Raw genomic sequence first — 17842 nt, 5'->3', positions numbered from 1 at the left:
TCCTCTGGGAGCATGTTCAAAGCCCCCCTCCCCTGGCCGCCGGGTAACCCTATCCCCCCCTCCACCTGGCACCCTCCCCTAGTTTACCCCTCCCCACCTTTGGGAAATACCTGGGCGGGATGACCCCAGCCCCTTCCGTGAGAATGTACTGCCCCAGTGTGAAATCACAGCCCTGTGACTTTCCCTTTAAGAGCTGTCAGAGCCAGAGAGGCTGGCCAAGCTTGGGCAGGAGGTGGGGACAGAGGGAAGAAAGGAGAAAAAAAGAGAGAGAGAGAGAGAGAGAGAGAGGCAGGAAAAGTTTTTTCAGAGGAAAATGCAGGGTTTATCCTTAACTCTGACGTCAGATCTTGCTTTAATAAAACCCCCCCCAAGGCTGTGGGAAGAGGCATATCTGGTGCTCCTGATGGGCCAGGCCAGTCTCTCTGCCCAGCTCCCCCGAGAGGCGGCCGGATCCTCTGGGCTGCTCCGTCGATGCCGTTGCCGCTGACTTCCAGGCATGAGGTGGTTCCTGCCCTGGACGCTGGCAGCAGTGACAGCAGCAGCCGCCGCGGTGAGTCCCGCCTGGAGGGGCTCAGAGAAGGGACCCAGATCCCTTCTCCCACCGGTTCTGCTACGTGGGTGGGCAGATCCAGGGGGGCTGGGAGCGTGGGGGCGAGCTGGAAGTGACTGGCCCCCACGGAGGGGCCAGGGCCAAGCCCAGGGGGAGGACGGGGCTGTGCAGGGGGAAGGGGGCAGCCCCCGCGGTGGCGGGGGGGGGGTGGGCGGGGGTGGGCAGGGGGTGCACAAAGCAAACAGGTGCTCCACGCCCGCCTTTCGCACCTGAAACTCAGCAGAAAGGGGGCACTTGGTGGATCGGGGAGTCGGGGCCCTGGACCCCAGTCCCAGCTGCGCCCGGGCTGGCTGTATGACCTTGGGCCAGTCACTCCTCCCTGAACAGCGAAGAAGTCGGCAGGAGGCTTGTCAAGTTTTGGGTTTGGAAAATAAGGCTCCAGGTGCTGGACATACTACAAGTAGGGGAGTCAGAAGACACCCGAGAAGGCCAGCTTTCCACAAAAGTGCTGCTTTTGGGCAAACACTGTTTGTGGACGCTTTCGAACCCCAACCTCGGGTGCCTCGGGCTGGCACAGCCACCTACAGCGCAGGGCACATGCACATTGGGGCCCCGGACATGAAGTCGGCTGTTTTGGGGGATCCTGCGCGTGCTCTCTCTCCTCTCCCTGCCCCAGGGCTCTCCTTCAAAGCCAAGGAAGAGGGTCTCTCTGAGAAGCCAGGGGAGCAAGACACGTGGCAGCACACAGCCAGCCTGCTGGCTGCGGGTGTAGACGCAGGCCCAGGGCGGGCAGGAGGTGGGCAGCGGGGAAGAGCTCCTGAATCCTAGATCCCACAGCCCCGGCCAGTGTCTGCTGCCCGTGGTGACGCCAAGAGACAGAGGGAAGGTGGCAAGAAGGGTTTCATTACCCACAAGCCCTGGCAGCTTCTTTGGTGATCAACGTGCCCCATTTGTGGATGAGGAAGCTGAGGCTTAAGGTAGAGCTACTCGCCCACGGGCTCAGAGTCCCGGGCTCTGATTTAACCAGATCTGAGGCTGAGAGCCGACCCAGCCCAGTTGCCTCTGGAGCTGGGGGAATGGATGCTTCTCCAGGCGCCGCCGTAGTACGTTTGAGGAGGGCAGGGGTGCATCTGCGTGGTTGGTTGTGCAATCCTTTATTTTAATTAATTAATTTTTTTGCGAAATCCTTTCAAGCTTTCATGGGGCCCACCCATGGTTGGTGCCAAGCCGTGCTGCAAAAAGCGATGCTAACTTCATTTTACGGAAGAAAGAAACAGATGCTTAGGGCAAGCAAGGGACTTGCCCAGGGTCTCACGATTCGTAAGTGGCCAGGGCTCAAATTGAGATCTTCCCCCGCCCGCCAAATCCTGCTCTTTCTTCCAGGGCTTTCCTTGCTTAGGGGCAACTGAGCATTTCCTACAGACTGGAGCAAACCACGGAGAGCCAAAGCAGCCTTTATTGGGGGTTACTAGGGTTGGGAGGACAAGGCGTGGATGGAGAAGAGGTGAGAGGGGCAGGGTCGCAGGAGTCTGAGAGAAGAGGAGGAGAGAAGCTGTAGGCAGGTCCAAGTACATTGGAGCCCGTTACCTCCCAGGATGGGGGGTGCTGGGGAGGAGAGGGGTCTAGATCCCCAGGGAACCTGCAGCATGGGACCCCAGAATCCAGAGAGACTCGAAGAGCAGGATGGAGGGGAGGCTCCTGGGAGGCAGTGGGGCTCCTCTCCTCTGTGCAGCCCCCACTCGGGGACCTTTTCTGGGCCTCCAACACGACCCAGCCCACATTGGCGTCCAGATCCAGAGGCTCCCAGACAAAGCCCAGCATGAGAGCTCTTGGAGCATCCTAACGCCCCCCCGTGAGGCCTGTGAGACAGATGGCGACCAGGGCTTTGCTCTCTAGCCAAACGCCATACATGGCCTTCCTCTGCTAACTAACATAGAACAGGAATGCAAGCTCCTCCGGGGGCCCCGGGGGATTTTCATGGAAAAATGATTATAGATGTTCATATGGAAGGAACGGCCTGTGAGACGTGCCGAGGGAAACATGTTGAGGAAGCGGAGTTCTGAGGGAAGACTTGCCCTATCAGATAGTGAAATGCCATCTGAACGTTCTGGAATTGAAGGAGCAAGATGCCAACCAGGAAGAGAGAAATTGAGCAGGACAGGGCAGCGAGCTCAGAAACTCCACGGAGCCTCCTTGGGAATGTGATCTGTGATCAAGGCGTGACGGGATTTTACAGATTTGACTGGTTTTTCCATCTCTTTATTCTTCTGTTCCTTCTACATGGACACTACCCACCCTGCGCTAGGAGAAAGGGGCTACATTTAGTGGGTGCAACCAACGGCCCGGGCCAAGGGCCTGTGCATATGAGACCTTCCTAGGGTCACCCAGCAGACACTCACTAGCATATACTGAGCACCCCCTAAAGCCCTCATAGCAATACTACGAAGCAGACGTGATGACCCCTCTTTGCCGATGCAGAAACTTGAAGGTCAGAGAGGTTCAGTCATTTGCCCAAGGTCACACAGCTGGCAATTTTGAACCTAGGTGCTGCTCTGTGCCGCACAGCCTGCAGCCTAGCTGGCCCACGTAGCCATATAGAAATGAGAGGCCCATGGTTTCTGCTCCTACAGCACGTAGAGGCCAGAGAGACACAACAGCCACCCCCGCCCGTGGGGAAGATGGGTGGCAGGGGTGGAGGTGTCCAGGACAGAGAGGCTGGGTGCAAGCTCTGCCAGGGCTGGGCCAGCTTCAGCAGGTCCCTTACGGGCTCTGGGTCTCGCCGTCTTCTCTCGTTCATCAAGGCTCACCACCTCGGCCCTACTAGCTCCCTGCTGAAGGCTCTCAGAAGCCTGGGACTGGGGGAAGCAAACTACATGCCAGTAAGTCCCCGGGCACACGTTAGGTCTGTGGTCATCAGTGTGTAGGTGAGACCCACGTCCCGTCTGCCATATAAACGCATGGGGGGATATGCACGGGCGTGCGTGCGCACGTGTGTCAGAGATCGCGGCTCGTCTGAGTGTGTAAATCGCCACAGTGTGTGTGACGGCACACGGATGCACGTGTAGGGTATATGAGATGCAAGCTCATTCTCCGCTCCCGGGACCGACCGCGGGGTGGTGTGGCCCGGCATGGGCCCGGCATGGGTGCAGCCCTTTTAAAAATGTGAGAACATAACATAAACGCTGTGCCTCCTCTACACCCCCTGTCCACGGCTTTGGATCTGAGCCAACATTTCAAACCCCACCCCAGGCCCCTGCTTGGAGCCTCTTCCTGCAACTTAGACGCTCTGCTGGTCGGCTCGGGGCCGCGGCTTGCCCCACTTGCCGTCTGTCCGGGGGATGCTGGCGGGAGTGCGGCACCACCAGGAGCTTTCCACCTGGCACGGCTCTTGGCAAAGCTTCGCCCTCTGGGATGGGCTCCTTGGAGAACCAGACCCTGACTGTGGGTGAGGCCGCACCTCCGGCCCGACGGCGGACTCACCTCCCCCCCCAGCTTTTAGAAGAGGCCTCTGCCCCAGGCCAGCAAAGCAGCCAAATGCCGGGAGGCTGCCTTTGGCTTTGTACGAGGATTTGCGCCTGGGATTCCTCCCAGGAGACTTGGCCATCTCTCGGGGCAGCAGGGAGGGGCCGTTACACATACTGTGAGCTCCACATGGGAGAGAGGGAAGCAAGACAGCAATGGGCCAGGCTGGAGTCCCAGGAGGGGCTGGGAGGCCTGCCAACCACAGCCGGGGAAGCAGAGCAAGGAAGGAAGTTTCGAGCTCAAACCATACAATACTGTGAATGTCTAAGAGCGAGGCTTTGGCACACGGTACATTCACTCAACACCCCTGGAGCTCCCGGTGACTCAGTAACGCTGATGAGAATGAAGGTAAACACGGATGAAGTGTTCACTGTATCCCAAGCACTCTACGTACAGCAGCTCACTTGGAGGCCACACCCATGAAGCCACCAGCATCCTCATACTGGCACTGTCCCTCATGGCCACGTGCCACAGGAGGCCACTGGGTGCCTGAAATGAGGCTCCATCCCAAGGGAGATGTAGAACCAGATTTCAAAGATTCAGTACGAGTACAGGAGCACCACAGGCTCACTGTGATTTTTCTATTGACTCCGTGTTGAAATAAGAATATTTTTAATATGTTTAAATAGAACACGAAACTGACTTTCACTGGTTTCTTACTAGTTTTCTGGCTACTGGGAAATGTAAGGTTCTATATCTGGTTCACGTAGTGTATTACTAGACCGTGTTGGCCTGGGAAGACGCCAAGTGTCCATAGATGGGTTTTAATAGGTGGAGGGGGCCAGATATTAAGGATTCTAATCCCAGCTCGTCCACTGAGCCAGTTTTGTCATCTGTGAAAAGATGTAATATTAGTACTTGTTTCCTTGGGTTATTGAGAAGATTAAGGAATGAAACACAGATATAGCATGGGAAGCCCCAGCGTAGCCAAGGGGAAGTGGGGACGTGATTCACTTCACTCCAATAGCAGGGTTGGGGGCCCCAGCTTGAGTGGAAGCACTGGCTGCAGGCAAGTGCCAGGTCTGAACAAATGAGGAGGGGTTCAAAAAGACCCCAGACCCAGCACCAGGTGGGCGAGAGGAGGGGTAGACTTACTGGTGGACTGTGCTGGGCTCAGGGCTGAGTTGGTCTCCTAAAGCTCCCAAGGTTTCTACATCCTGCCAGCTTCTTAGCACATTTTGAAGGAGTCAATGGACATGGTTGGATTATCACATAGGAGAGAAAAATACTGATGGTGGCTGTGGTGAAGATGATGGTGGTGCTGTGAAGGTGATGATGAAGCTGGTGATAATGATGGTGGTGGTGGTGGTGGTGATGGTGCTGATGGTGGTGGTGGTGGTGGTGATGGTGCTGATGGTGGTGGTGGTGATGATGATGATGGTGGTGGTGGTGGTGATGGTGGTAAAGATGACAATGGTGGTGATTATGGTGCTGATGGTGGTGGTGGTGGTGATGATGATGGTGGTGGTGGTTGTGATGATGACAGTGGTGCTGTGATAAAGGAGATGATGATGGAGGTGGTGATAATGATGGTGGTGTCAGTGGTGGCTATTATATTAGTGGTAGTGGTGGTGGTGGTGGTGATGTTGGTAATGATGGTGGTAAAGATAACAGTGGTGGTGAAGATGGTGCTGATGGTGGTGGTAGTGGTGATGTTGGTGGCAGTGGTGATGATGGTGTTGGTGGTGGTGGTGGTGGTGATGGTGATGGTGGTAAACATGACAGTGGTAGTGATGATGGTACTGATGGTGGTGGTGGTGATAATGGTGGTGGTGGTGATGATGATAGTGGTGCTGTGATAAAGGTGATGATGATGGAGGTGGTGATAATAATGGTGGTGGCGGTGGTGGTTATGATGATAGCGATGGTGGTGGTGGTGGTGGTGATGGTGGTAAAGATGACAGTGGTGGTGATGATGGTGCTGATGGTGGTGGTGGTAATGATAAATGAGGGTGCTTGTAGTTGAGAGTTGGGTCTTACAACCCTGAGTCCCTTGATGCCATCCGCGGTTTCATAGCCCACCCACTTGCTCGTTCCATGGATGCTGACAGCCTTGCTGTGCACCCAGGCCCTTCTTATTTCTAGAGAAATGATGATACATGGTCATCTCTGTTCCGCTGTCAAGAATGGCTCATGTGTTGGAGGTAGATTTTTACACTATCAGAGAGGAGCATGTTGAGGAATCCAAAAGGAAGCTCAGAGAGCTTCAGGAGAAAAAATACTAATTCCAAGACTCTGAGCCTGAATTCCTTGGGAGAGCCCCCAGGTACATGCATGTCAGCGGGCACCCTGGTGATTCTTAACACACACTGGATTTCAAAAATCACTTGTGTCTCTCGCCCAGCCTTGACATTCTGCTAATCCACCAACTGTCATCCTGTTCCTCCTCTCTGTGAAAGGGGGAGGCGGAGGGGGAAAGGGAGACAGAACCAGATGAGAAGGAACCATGCCTCTCAAAGCATGAATAATGGACATTCCAGGGGATGTGATATCATCTGTGCCCACCCACCCCAAGGCCCCCGGTCTGGAGGCAAGTCCAGGCTTGAGACACCGACTGTGGATCTGTTAACCCCGGTAGGAGTGGGCGGGAGGAGGGAGAGGAAATGAGAACCTGGGGCCCCAAGAAGAGGAAGGGAGGGGTCCAGCCCTGTCCTTCCCAGAATCTTGCATTGAGTCTTGGAAGTGATAGAAAGGGGTGTGTGCTATGAGCCTGCCTGGGGCAGGACGGGTCACGGGGTGAAGATTGGAGGAATATTCTGAGAGAGCAAGGACGTGCCACCCTGTCCTTGGGGCAGATGGTGGACTGGCCTGGATGCTTGCCTTCTCAGTGTTTGTTTTCTGGTTTTAAAAATGAGGAGGTTGGACTTGACTCCTAAACTTGCTTCCAACTGGAGCATCCAGAGTCTAGGGTCCATTCACCCACTCACTGGGCGACCCAACATGGCACCAGCAGCAGGGCTCCTGGGCTGTGGTTCCCGTGCTGTTGCTCTAGGACGGGCACACATCACTGGTCCTGGCACTGAAATGGGTGTCCCATGCTCTGGGATGACGCTCCAGACATGCGTCCTCCCCTCGAGGTGTTCAAAGATGACTTCCCGTCTCGTCTTTCAGCCCTCAGAGTGTATCGCAGGTCTCATAAAGCCAAAAAGCACTCCACCAGCTTAATCTGCACCGAGTCCCACCGTCCGAGGGCTTCCCCAGTCAGGCCTGGTCCTGAGGGTTCTCAAGTACTACCTCCAAAGAGCAATCCCAGGCACCCCCAGGCCTACTGCTTCGGGCTGGACAGGGGTCCAGGACTCCAGAGTTTTAACACTTCCCAGCACAGAGGAACCTTGAGGTCTTGCAAGTTTGGGAGACACCCTTGAAGGTAACGGTGCCTTTGGAGCACTTAAGTCCCCACTTGCCTCCCCATCTTGGGGACAATGGCTCCATCTGCCCCTGTCGGAAACCTGGGGCCATCATCCACCCTTATCTCGGGCTCCCCACTCCTCCCAGCTGCCGGTGAGAGCACTGGGACCTTCAGCAGGGCCCTCCATCCAGCACCTCCCCCTGGATCCCCTCCAGATACCCTCCGACGTGGAGGCTCAAGCCCACGCGTGGAGCTTGGAGAGAAGAGTGTGAATTCTGCTGACAGGATGATTGGGAGGAAACCAAGGAATTTGAATTTAGGAAGGGGATCATCTTGAGCACCTCACTTAGCCCATTAGAGTCTCAGTTTCCTGTGACACAGGGATTGACTAAATGTCACCGTGCCAGAGAAGGAGCTGGGGCAACACAGAGCCCGGGGCAGCTGGGCGCGCCACAAGTCCCACCAGGCTCCTCGCTCTGAGTCTGGCCGAGCCTGCCTTCCAGCCTCAGCCTTTGGAAATGTCTTCTGTCACCTTCTTCCCAATACAAGGGCTGTTGTCCCAAATATGCAAGTGTCCTCCCAGTGATGCAGATGCTCCCGCTGTTTCCTCTGCCCCATGCCTTCTCCCCCACTTCTCTGCTCATGGAATCCATGCTGCTGTAACTGGAATCCTCCAGGAAGCTTCCCTTGGCTTCCGCCAGGAGGAGCTGCCAGCGGGTGCCCACAGGTGCTGGTTCTTGCCCAGGTAGAAGGACACAGGTCACCACGCAGCTCTCCGCTGACCCCGCCCCATGGATGAGCCACCCTGCCTCACACTCCTACCTCCCACAAGGACACAGCCCCAGGCCCTGGCACCTGCTGTGCCCTACCCTTGGCCTTGCTTGTGCTTTCCCCCCTCTGGACCTGACACCTGCCATATGCAGCTCAGCAGTCACTGTGGGTGCACATTATAGGTGTTGGCTGAACGAATGAATGAGTGAGTGAATGAACAAAACCAGAAGGGCAGGGCAGGTTGGGTGTAGAGGGGATGGGGAGGGAGGGAAGGCACAACACTGACCTTTCTAGTGGAGACGTTGTGCCAGGGAAGAGGATGGGGGATCTGACGGTAGAGACCGGGCCTGATGGCTAAGAGGGCTGAACAGTGAGCAGGAACTCACGGGCTGCCCTCCACAGCCCAGACCAGGGGTCCCAAGGCCCCGTGCTAGTCAGGCCCTGATTCAGTCTTTGGACCCCGGTTTCTCCATCTGAAATGCAGGCAGGAAACCCATCCTGCCCGTGCTGGACGGCGTGGCAAGGCAGGGCAGGTGGCAGCGCACGGCCCGGGGCCAGAGCCCGCTCAGCCACCTCCCAGCTGGGCCTCAGCCTTTCGTCTGTCAAGTGGACCTTGAAAGTCCGGCTCACAGAGCCCCTGTGACCCAGAGAGAGAGGGCAGAGGAGGTGCTGAGCGCGTGTGCAGGAGACTGGGCAGCCGCAAGCGGGGGAGCAAATAAATATCAAGGTGCTCTGGTGTTAGCAGGGGATTGTCTTCGAGGCAAAGCTGGAGGGCGGGGGCCTCATGGATTGGGGGCTACAGCTGTCTATCTGTCTAGTGGCCACTGCCCTTTAAACCTTCCTCTTACACACACACACACCGAGGCATATACACACACACAGAGACATAGGCATACACGTGTGCACACACACATGCACACATGCAGGCATACATATGTGCACACACAGGCATACACACACGGACACACGCATACACGTGCACATGCCCAGGCTTACACACGCAGAGACACAGACACACATGCGTGTGCACAGGCATACACACAGAGAGATACAGGCATACATGTGCACACACATACATACACACATAGGCATACATAGTGAGGCACAGGCATACATGTGCACACACACAGGCATACACACACATTGGCATACACGAGTGTGCACACACACTCATGCACACATGCACACACCTGTCGACTTCCTTGACAGCTGCTCCCGGCCCTGAGCTCCAGGGAGCCTCATCCTGACCCTTGCAAACTCCTGCTTTTAAACAACGGGAAGCACCACCCACTGTGGGATCCCCACTGTGAGTTGGGGACACACGTACCTCACTTAGTCTAACAGGAGGGCTGTCTGCAGCAGGGGGTCTTATCGTCCTCATTCTGCAGAGGAGGAAACTGAGGCAGGGTTTTACCAATGATCTTCTTGCCATCGGAGCATCAAAATCACCACCTTGTTCTCCATACATGGCTGATGGGACCTGTCCCTGGGGGTGTCCTTGTGTGCCGGGCCCTGGCCCACATCCACCCTCGCAGATTGAGTCAGACTTGATCCAGGAGAAGGGAAGGGGGCTGAGGTCGGGCTCGGGATGGTGGAGGAAGGTCCTGCGCGATTGGAGGCTGCTCAGCCTGCCAGCAGTGCCCGGAGGCGCCAGAGGATTGCCTCATCCCAACCTGCCCAGTGGGCGAGCAAGTGGCTCATCAAGGCCACAGTCACAGCCCCAGGGGTCTGGGACCCAAGGCTTCCCACCTCCAGGTGTGGGTCTAGGAGCTGAAGACGGTTCTCTCAGCCCCAACAGGCAGCTGCTCCCTCGTCCCTGGTGGAAGAACAGGCCTAACCTCAGCAGATGGTGATTTTTTCCACCCTTGTCTATATTGGCTATTGTTCCAGAGCCAGCTCCAGCCTGGTCGCCCCATAGCCACGGCCACCTCCAGCCCTGGTGCATGGAAAGCCCCCAGTTCCTTTTGATGAACTACATGATGACTGGAAATTGGGCAAGAGAAGGGCCCCTTAGAGGTCCTCGGAGGTTTAGGAGACCAGAGGCAGAAGAGCAGAGCGCATGATTTTCTTGCTACGTCTCTTAACCTTGGGGGGGCCTCAGTTTCCCCATCTGTCAAATTAAGACCATGAGGGCTGACCTCACAGAGTGGTTTTGATCATCACCCGGCACAATGGATTGGCTGACTCGGGGGACGCACATGTCCCAGGTATGGCCCTTTAGGTCTCCTGACCATGGCCTCAGCCTACCGTCTCCTTACCCCGAACCCTAGGCCCCAACACTGAGCACTGGTCACTCCCGTGCCGTGCTGCATCACTGCTACCTGCCTGCCTTTGCTCATGCGGTTCCTCTGCCCCATGCTCTTCCTGGCCTTCTGGTCAATCCTCAGTCATCACCCCTCAGGACACAAGGCAAATGATGCCTCCTCCAAGAAGCGCTCCCCACTCCTCTGCCCCGGCCCTTGCCTTCTTGTCTTGCTCTCACAGCCCTTTATTTAGACTCTGCTGAAACGCTGTGCAGAGTGGCCACTGGGTTCAAATCCCACCTCCTCCATATGCTGGTGGCCTTGGGCAAATTATCTGTGACTCAGTTTACCCATCTGCACATGGGGGGATGCTGATTGTAAAAGACACCTGCCTCTTAGGGTTGTCACAAGGATGAAATGACTTAGGTAGAGTGAAAACAAGTAAGAGAGGCCCGAATGGCAAAATACAGAACCACTTGTAGACCTTGCATCGATCTTGATTCAGAGAAAACCATCTGATTAAAAAAAAAAAAAAAATCTTGGAGACAATCTGTGAAATTCGAATAAGGACCAAAGACCGAGCACTAACTGGAGGAAATTACAACGTCGTAACTAATCTCATTGGGGGGAATGGTTGTATGGGGGTGGCCCGTTCTAAGAATTTCTCCTGCTTTTGCGCGTGCTCCAGAATTTCCGGTGCAATCACGCGCAGTGTCTGGGATGTGCTCTGAAATCCTCAGGGGAAGGGAAAAATGCGAGTAGGTGGGAGTAAAGGATAAAGCAAGCTCCAGGAAGCTGGGTGATCGCTGATGCTGGTGAAAGGCGCGAGAGGTGGGACTTCGGTGAATATGACGCCTGTCTCGAGGGAAGAGCGAACAGGTCTTGAAGCTGCTGACACGTGCAGCGCGGGCACAGAGCCCTGCCGCTTGGTGCGGGCGCCGCAGGGGTCAGCGGTTGTACGCCGGGCTGGCGCTGTCCCGGGACCCGGCAAACCCTCCCATAGCAAACCATAGAAGATCAGATGGCAGAGAGGAGAGGCTTTGTGGGCTATGGGGTCTCCTGCCTTGTTTTGGTTGTTTTTTTTTTCCAACTTTTTGAAAATGGGAAATCCATTTTTTACAAGACGCAGTGGGCCAGTTGTGGTTGCTGGGCAGCAGATTGCAACCCTTGCTCGGGATGCAGTTACTCCCCTCAGAAGACTGGGTGCTCCCAGAAGCTTTGTACTTGGAATCGAAGAGATGCTTCCTATAGTTGATGAATGAATGAATGAATGAATGAACAAACGAATGAGCAAATGAAGAGACACACAAGGTTCTCCTTATTTGGAAAGAAGTCTGGCTTCCTGACCCTTCGAGCCTTGTCCTCTACAGTGGAGTCCTCCTCCCCTGCCAGAAGCTCACAAGACTGCATGCTTATAAAGCCAATTAGCAGAAAATCCCAAAAACTCTTGCACACCCCATGACCTGCACCGTGGCCAACGCTGCGTCAGCTGCGGGGCCTCTGGTCCCTGGGAAGTCCAGCCTGGGGACGGCCAGAGCCAGACAGGGAAGGGTCTGGGCGGTGCTGGGTCCTCCCCACACTCAGACCTGCTGACTTTAGGGGTAAGGGAGCTCAGACCTTCCCGCCTGAAGGGCAGCCCCCACCAGGATCACGGGTACAGGTCCCTAGGGGTGCTGTCCTACGAGGAGCTCAGGAAATAGGGGTCCCCCCCCTGCTTACACTGTGACTCCCCTAGGACAGGGAGGTCACAGTGGTGGGGAAGGCAGCTGGGCCACGGGGGCCCCACAGCTCTGGGGCCAGAGCTCATGCTTCCACTCCCCCCAGGGCCCTCATTTCAGTAACGGGGTGAAGAGGCAAGACAGCTCTTTCCTGCAGGCCCCAGAACACAGTTCGGGGTCCCCGCCGACCATTTCTGTCTCAAGGATGCCCCCTTGTGGGGCATCTAGGTGTGGCCTCCCGAACGCGGAGGAGCCAGGCTCTAGGACCATCCGTTCCAGGCACTGAGCACTTGCCTCCGGGGGCGAACCATGCTCAGTACAGGCCTCGAGGAGGCGGGGGACCAGCCTTTCCCTAAAAACAACCCCCTCCCTGAGAGGTTCCCATCTCCTCTCCCGGGCAGCTTGGGCTCAACCCCATTACAATCCTCGCCACCCCGCATCGTGGTCTTGATGCTGCGCCTCTCACACGAGCGCCCCTGTCCCCGATGAAGCACCCACACGCTGGGCTCCATCTTCATCATCAAGCACAACATCTCAGTTCCCCGGGTGCCCCCTCCCCGCCACGGCCAGCTTCCCCCTTTCTGCTCCCTTGCCTGCTGCCATGTGCTCTTGGGAAAACCGATAATGCAAGTCAAATTGTTAAACTCCCTTGTCCCCGGGTCCGTTTTCCGAGGGGCTGCGAGACACCCTAAAATCCAGTTACCACTCAGCTTTAAACAGCATCTCCCAAACTACATTAGCAACATTTCCTACAGGGGCTTTAATTTCCCCCCCACCCCCCCCACCCCCTAATTTTCATTTGCTTCATAGGAAGTACAGTTGAAGGGATCAATTCGTTTCTTTTACCCCGAGATCACCGTCCCTGTCCAGAGGGGCAAGTGTCTGGCGCTGTCTTAATCCGCTTAGGGACAGCTGTAACGAAATACCACAGACCCAGGGGTGCTTATGAACAACCGGAATGTATTTCTCCCAGATTCTGGAGACGGGAAGACGGAGATCGTGGTGCCCGTGTGGTCATGTTCTGATGAGGAGCCTCTTCCTGGCTCGCGGCTGGTGTCCTGTCCCTGTGTCCTCACATGGAGGAAGGGGTGCGGGGGCTCTCTGGGGTCTCTTTCATAAGGGCTCTATCCCCCCACCATTCACCAGGGCTGCACCTCATGGCCTCCCCTCCTCCCAGAGTCCCGCCGCCCATGACGGTCACCTTTAGAGGTCAGCATCTCAACACATGAACTTGGGGGGCAGAGGGAGCCACACACCTGCAGACCACAGCAGACCCTTAGAGACCTATCATGAGGAGCTGCTCCCTTTTTACTTCTCCAAGTCTTCCAGTGACTTTCATAAAACACTAAGGGCAAAGCCATCATGTTCAATGAGCTGCACGAAGCCTGGATCCCCAGCAGAGCATCCGTGTGAAGTCAGGGAATGTCGCGTGTCCTGCGGGTCTGCGTGGATGGTGCTGTGGGAGGCGGGGCAGGGCGTCAGCAGGTGACCCACGGAAGTCACATGTTTGAAGAGGAGGACAGCCTGGAGCCCCCACAGCTTTCCTTCCCCTGCCCCGCGCTCGAAGACAGGCTTCCCATTCCAGAGACTCACCAGAGGTGCAGGCCCCGATACAGATTCTCAGCCCCTCCTAGAAGAACCGAAGGCGAGTATTCGAAGTGGGGGGTCGGGAACCTGTGTCCTAACAGGTAGGCCAGCTGTTCCCGACCTCTGCACACCCTGCCCGAAGCATCGAAGTCAGGCTATCTGGGGTCCGCTGCCACACATCAGTGTTTACTAAGGCCTTGAGGTGGTTCTGACGTGGGAACCCCCATGGGAAGTGGTTCTATTTGTAGAGGCTGCCCTGGTTGTCAGCAGAGGTCACTGGGTGGGGGTTCAGCTGGTGAGGCTGGTGTCAGGGCTTGAGCAGCTGGGACTGGCCAAGACCAGGCTGTGGCCGAGGGAGCACTGGGCACCCACCTAGGGAAGCAAAACAATGGTTGTTTCGTTTTCCCCTCTTAGCTTCCGCTGTTAGAAAACCCAACATGGGCCCCATATGATAGTGCGTTGGCAAAGATCAGTTTCCCATCTGTAGAATGGGCCCAGCCACCCGGGCTCGGATAGCTCAAGGCGGATGGAAGGACCCCAGCAGAGCTGCCTGGGGGGGGGGACAGGGCTTGGGCCCAGCTCCGGTCTGTGCTGGGGAATGCAGGGAGAGGCTCCAAAACCAGAAGAGAAAGTGGGAGCCTGGTACGAGCCTCAGGGTGTCCCAAGGGTCAGCCAAGCATCCAGGGGTTCCCGGAAGAGCCTCGGCCCCAGGAGGAAAGTCCCTTTCCGGCGATCCTAGAGGGCTCTCTGGGCAGACACAGGGCTGCCTCCAGACCTTCCCATTTCGCCAGTTGCCTGAACTACCCTCTGTGCTCTGTGGGGTTTGCCCAAGCACCTATGGCTGGGAATGGGCGTAAGAACAGAATGACAAGGTTTTAGCTTAAAAACGAAGCATCACAGAAGTCCTGTGCTCGTTGTCCACAGAGACAAGGGCCCAACATGGGCGAGGGGCCCAAGCTCCCTGGTTCCTGCACTCAGTCCAGCAGCACAGGCTGGGGCATGGGGTGGGGTTGGTGGGGGCCGGGGGCGCAGCCCGGTCAGGCAGCAGAGCCCAGGACAAAGGCCCATAGTGCGCAGCTGGGACACAGGGGCTCCAGACGTTTCCTCGGGCCACACGTGGTGTTCGGGAGTGGCCAGGGATGCGCTCCCAAAGTAGGCCTGACCATCCACTCGAGCTCAGCACGAGTATACACTGCTGCTGTGCCCCGAACCCCCCATGATGAGGATGGTGCTACGGTGAAGACGGCCGGTCCCCGGCCACGGGAAGGGCAAGGGTGCCGTGCCCTGGGATGCGGGTGAGTTCCTGAGGAAGCCAGTGAACAGAAGGTCTGAGGAGCCTCTTGCCTCTGCTCTGGCTGAGGCACTTGCCCCACTCATGTTCTGGATGGAAAAGGAGAACCAATATCTTTATATCAGTGGCCCACGCATCGTCATGGCAAAGGGCGGGTGGACATGCCATGCTAACCTGGACGTTCAAGGTGGCCCATCTCCTGCAGGCGTGTGTGTGTGTAAGAGTATATACAAGAGAAAAAAAATGTGCATGAGACAAACAGATGCAGCCTTATCTGGCTTCTCAGGGAGCCGGTGCCCCGGTGAGGAACCTACGAGAGACACCCACAGTGGGCTGGCTCGGCCCCTTGGGGACACAGGTTGCAGGGGTTACACTGGAAAGGAGGCTCCGAGACCGACTGGGCCCCCTAGGAAGTCAGCATCACCACCCCCACATCCCAGCTGCCGTCTGGGTTTCCTGGACGGGCCGTTTTACCAGAAGCTGATGTCATCGAGCATCCCCTGCCTGGGGAGCGGCCACATGGTGCAAACGTCATCGGCACCATGCACCTCGGGGGATGGCTTTGGTGCGGAGTAGGAGGGCGACTGTGGCTTTGCTGGTGATTCGAAGGGAAACCGGAGGCTTCCAGCACAGAGCGTGGAGTCAGATCCTTCTACCCGTCACAGCCCAGGCCTCTGGGCCACTTCCTAGACTGCCCAAGCCTCAGTTTCCCCACTGCTTAAGTGGGGCTGGGGTGGTTATTCCAAGACTTGGTATGAGGATTCATCACCTGAATGCACCATATCTGGCACATTTCGTGGCGTTAGTGAACACATCCGCCTGCCCGGCCCCATATCGGCTGTAGAAGCTCCTGGAAGGGAAATCCAAGTTCTGGGAATGAGGAGCCCAGGAAGGCGGCACAGCGAGAGTGAGCTCTGGGAGGACGGCGAGTCCTCTGGGCCCGCTGCTCCAAGCACGTCCAGCACGGGGCCCACCGGCAAATACTCCGCAGAAGGGAAACCGCGGGCTTCCCGTTCTCCTTGGCCCCGCAGGTTGTTCCGAGAGGAGGGCTGAGATGCCCCCCAGCTGGAAAACTCAAGGACCCCGCAGGACAAGGCGCCCCACTCATGGGCTCCTGTTCTCTCCCGTCCACTCAACCCCAGGACCGTAGCTCAGGCCGGAGTTTATGGAGGAGGACGGACCCCGAAACGGGGCTCTGGGCTGCTGGGCCTTGGCCTCTGCAGGGACCTGAGTGCCTACGGTCCCCACCGGTCATGAAATGTGATCTTGAGGGGGCACACACGACACTCAGGGATCCTACAGCCTCTCCCGGAGCCCCCCGGCCTCTGGACATTGGCTTTGGTCGGGTGTGATGGGAGCACCCTGGGAGGGTGACCAGAGACGGCAGAAGAGTTAGGGGCTGAGGCTCGTGCACGAGGCCGAGCTTGGTTCCATCCTGGCTGTGCACCCCCACACACCCCCATCCCAGACTAGCTGTGTGGCCATGTACCGCCGTCACTCAACCTCTCTGAACCTCTGTTTCCTCCTCCCTGGGGTAAATTAGTAGGCCTGCCTTGTGATTTGCTCGGGATCTGTATGGGACGGGGCATAAAAGCTCTCCCTATATAACGAACACTCCAATATCAGCCGCAGGAGCTTCGGAAATTAGCTCCTTGAGTAGATGCCAGCCATGATGTAAGGGCATGTGTGCGCGTGTGTGTGTGTGCACGTGCACAGGGAAATGCACGGCACGTGGCTCCTGCCCTCAAGGGGGATCAGTGTCATGGGGGAAATATCCCTGGACTCTTTCATTCATTCTATTTTTTTTAAGATTTTATTTATTTATTCATGAGAGACACAGAGAGAGGTAGCGACATAGGCAGAGGGAGAAGCAGGCTCCCTGCGGGGACCCTGATGTCAGACTTGATCCCAGGACCCTGGGATCACGCCCTGAGCCAAAGGCAGATACTCAACCACTGAATGAATAGGTGCCCCTCATTCATTCTATTAACGGATGCTTCTTGACACCTGCTATGCGATAGGATTTGAGGCCAGGCACCCCTTCTACAGCTCCCAGCCCAGATGATTGTCCAGCTACTCCTTGATTACCTCCACTGATGGTGCACTCACTATCGAACAACTGAGTCCCCTCCATTAGAAAATTCTCCTTCGTGTACAGTAGTGGGAAAAGCATGAACCCCACAGGTTTGGGATTTTGTCCAAATTCTATCACGTACGACATGTTGACCGTGAACAAACCCCTTCACCCATCTATAAAGTGGAGCTCATGATACCAACCAACAGGCTGTGGCAGGACACAGGATGGGCCACGGTAACCGAGATCCAGCTCAAGACTGGTGCCTGGTGGTCACGCCCGAGCTACAGTCTGCAACAGAATGAACTGGCTAGAACAAGCTAGAAGTTGTAGCCATGATCTCATTCAGGGCTTGCTCCAGAACCTTGGCGGGTGGGGGTATGTAGCAGTAGGAACACCACTTCACGACAGAGAAAACCAAGGCTCAGAAAGTGAACTTCCAGAGTCACTTGGACAGTAGGTGGCGACGACTACACTTGACACGGTGTGATGTTTCTAAAACACAAATCTGCCCCGATCGTTCTGCTAAAATCCTTCAACGAATGATCACCGCAGACCCCAGCCCAAAGCCTGAGACCCCAGCCAGGCATTCCGGGCCCTCTCTGACCTATCTGCCAACAGCCTCATTGCGGCCTATTCCAGCCTCCAGCTCCTCCCACCTCTGGCCTGCACCCTGCACCAGCTCACCACGATCCTCCCCGTGCCCCCAGACACAAGCACGTGTGCCCTGCTCATGG

At 56.5% G+C, this 17842-nt stretch overlaps 1 protein-coding gene across 1 annotated transcript in view; it reads left to right on the top strand.

Moving 5' to 3' along the window:
• Window positions 1-217: 217 nt before the first annotated feature.
• Window positions 218-17842, top strand: part of CCN4 (cellular communication network factor 4) — a 38241-nt gene continuing 20616 nt past the window's right edge. Inside the window, exon 1 of the mRNA XM_025993477.2 lies at window positions 218-550. Within this exon, the coding sequence (XP_025849262.2) occupies window positions 497-550 (54 nt within the window). The 5' untranslated portion in view covers window positions 218-496. The remainder of the gene's footprint in view (window positions 551-17842) is intronic.

Source organism: Vulpes vulpes, chromosome 13, assembly GCF_048418805.1.
Source record: "Vulpes vulpes isolate BD-2025 chromosome 13, VulVul3, whole genome shotgun sequence".
NCBI lineage: Eukaryota > Metazoa > Chordata > Mammalia > Carnivora > Canidae > Vulpes > Vulpes vulpes.
This window is presented reverse-complemented; position numbering and strand designations above follow the sequence as displayed.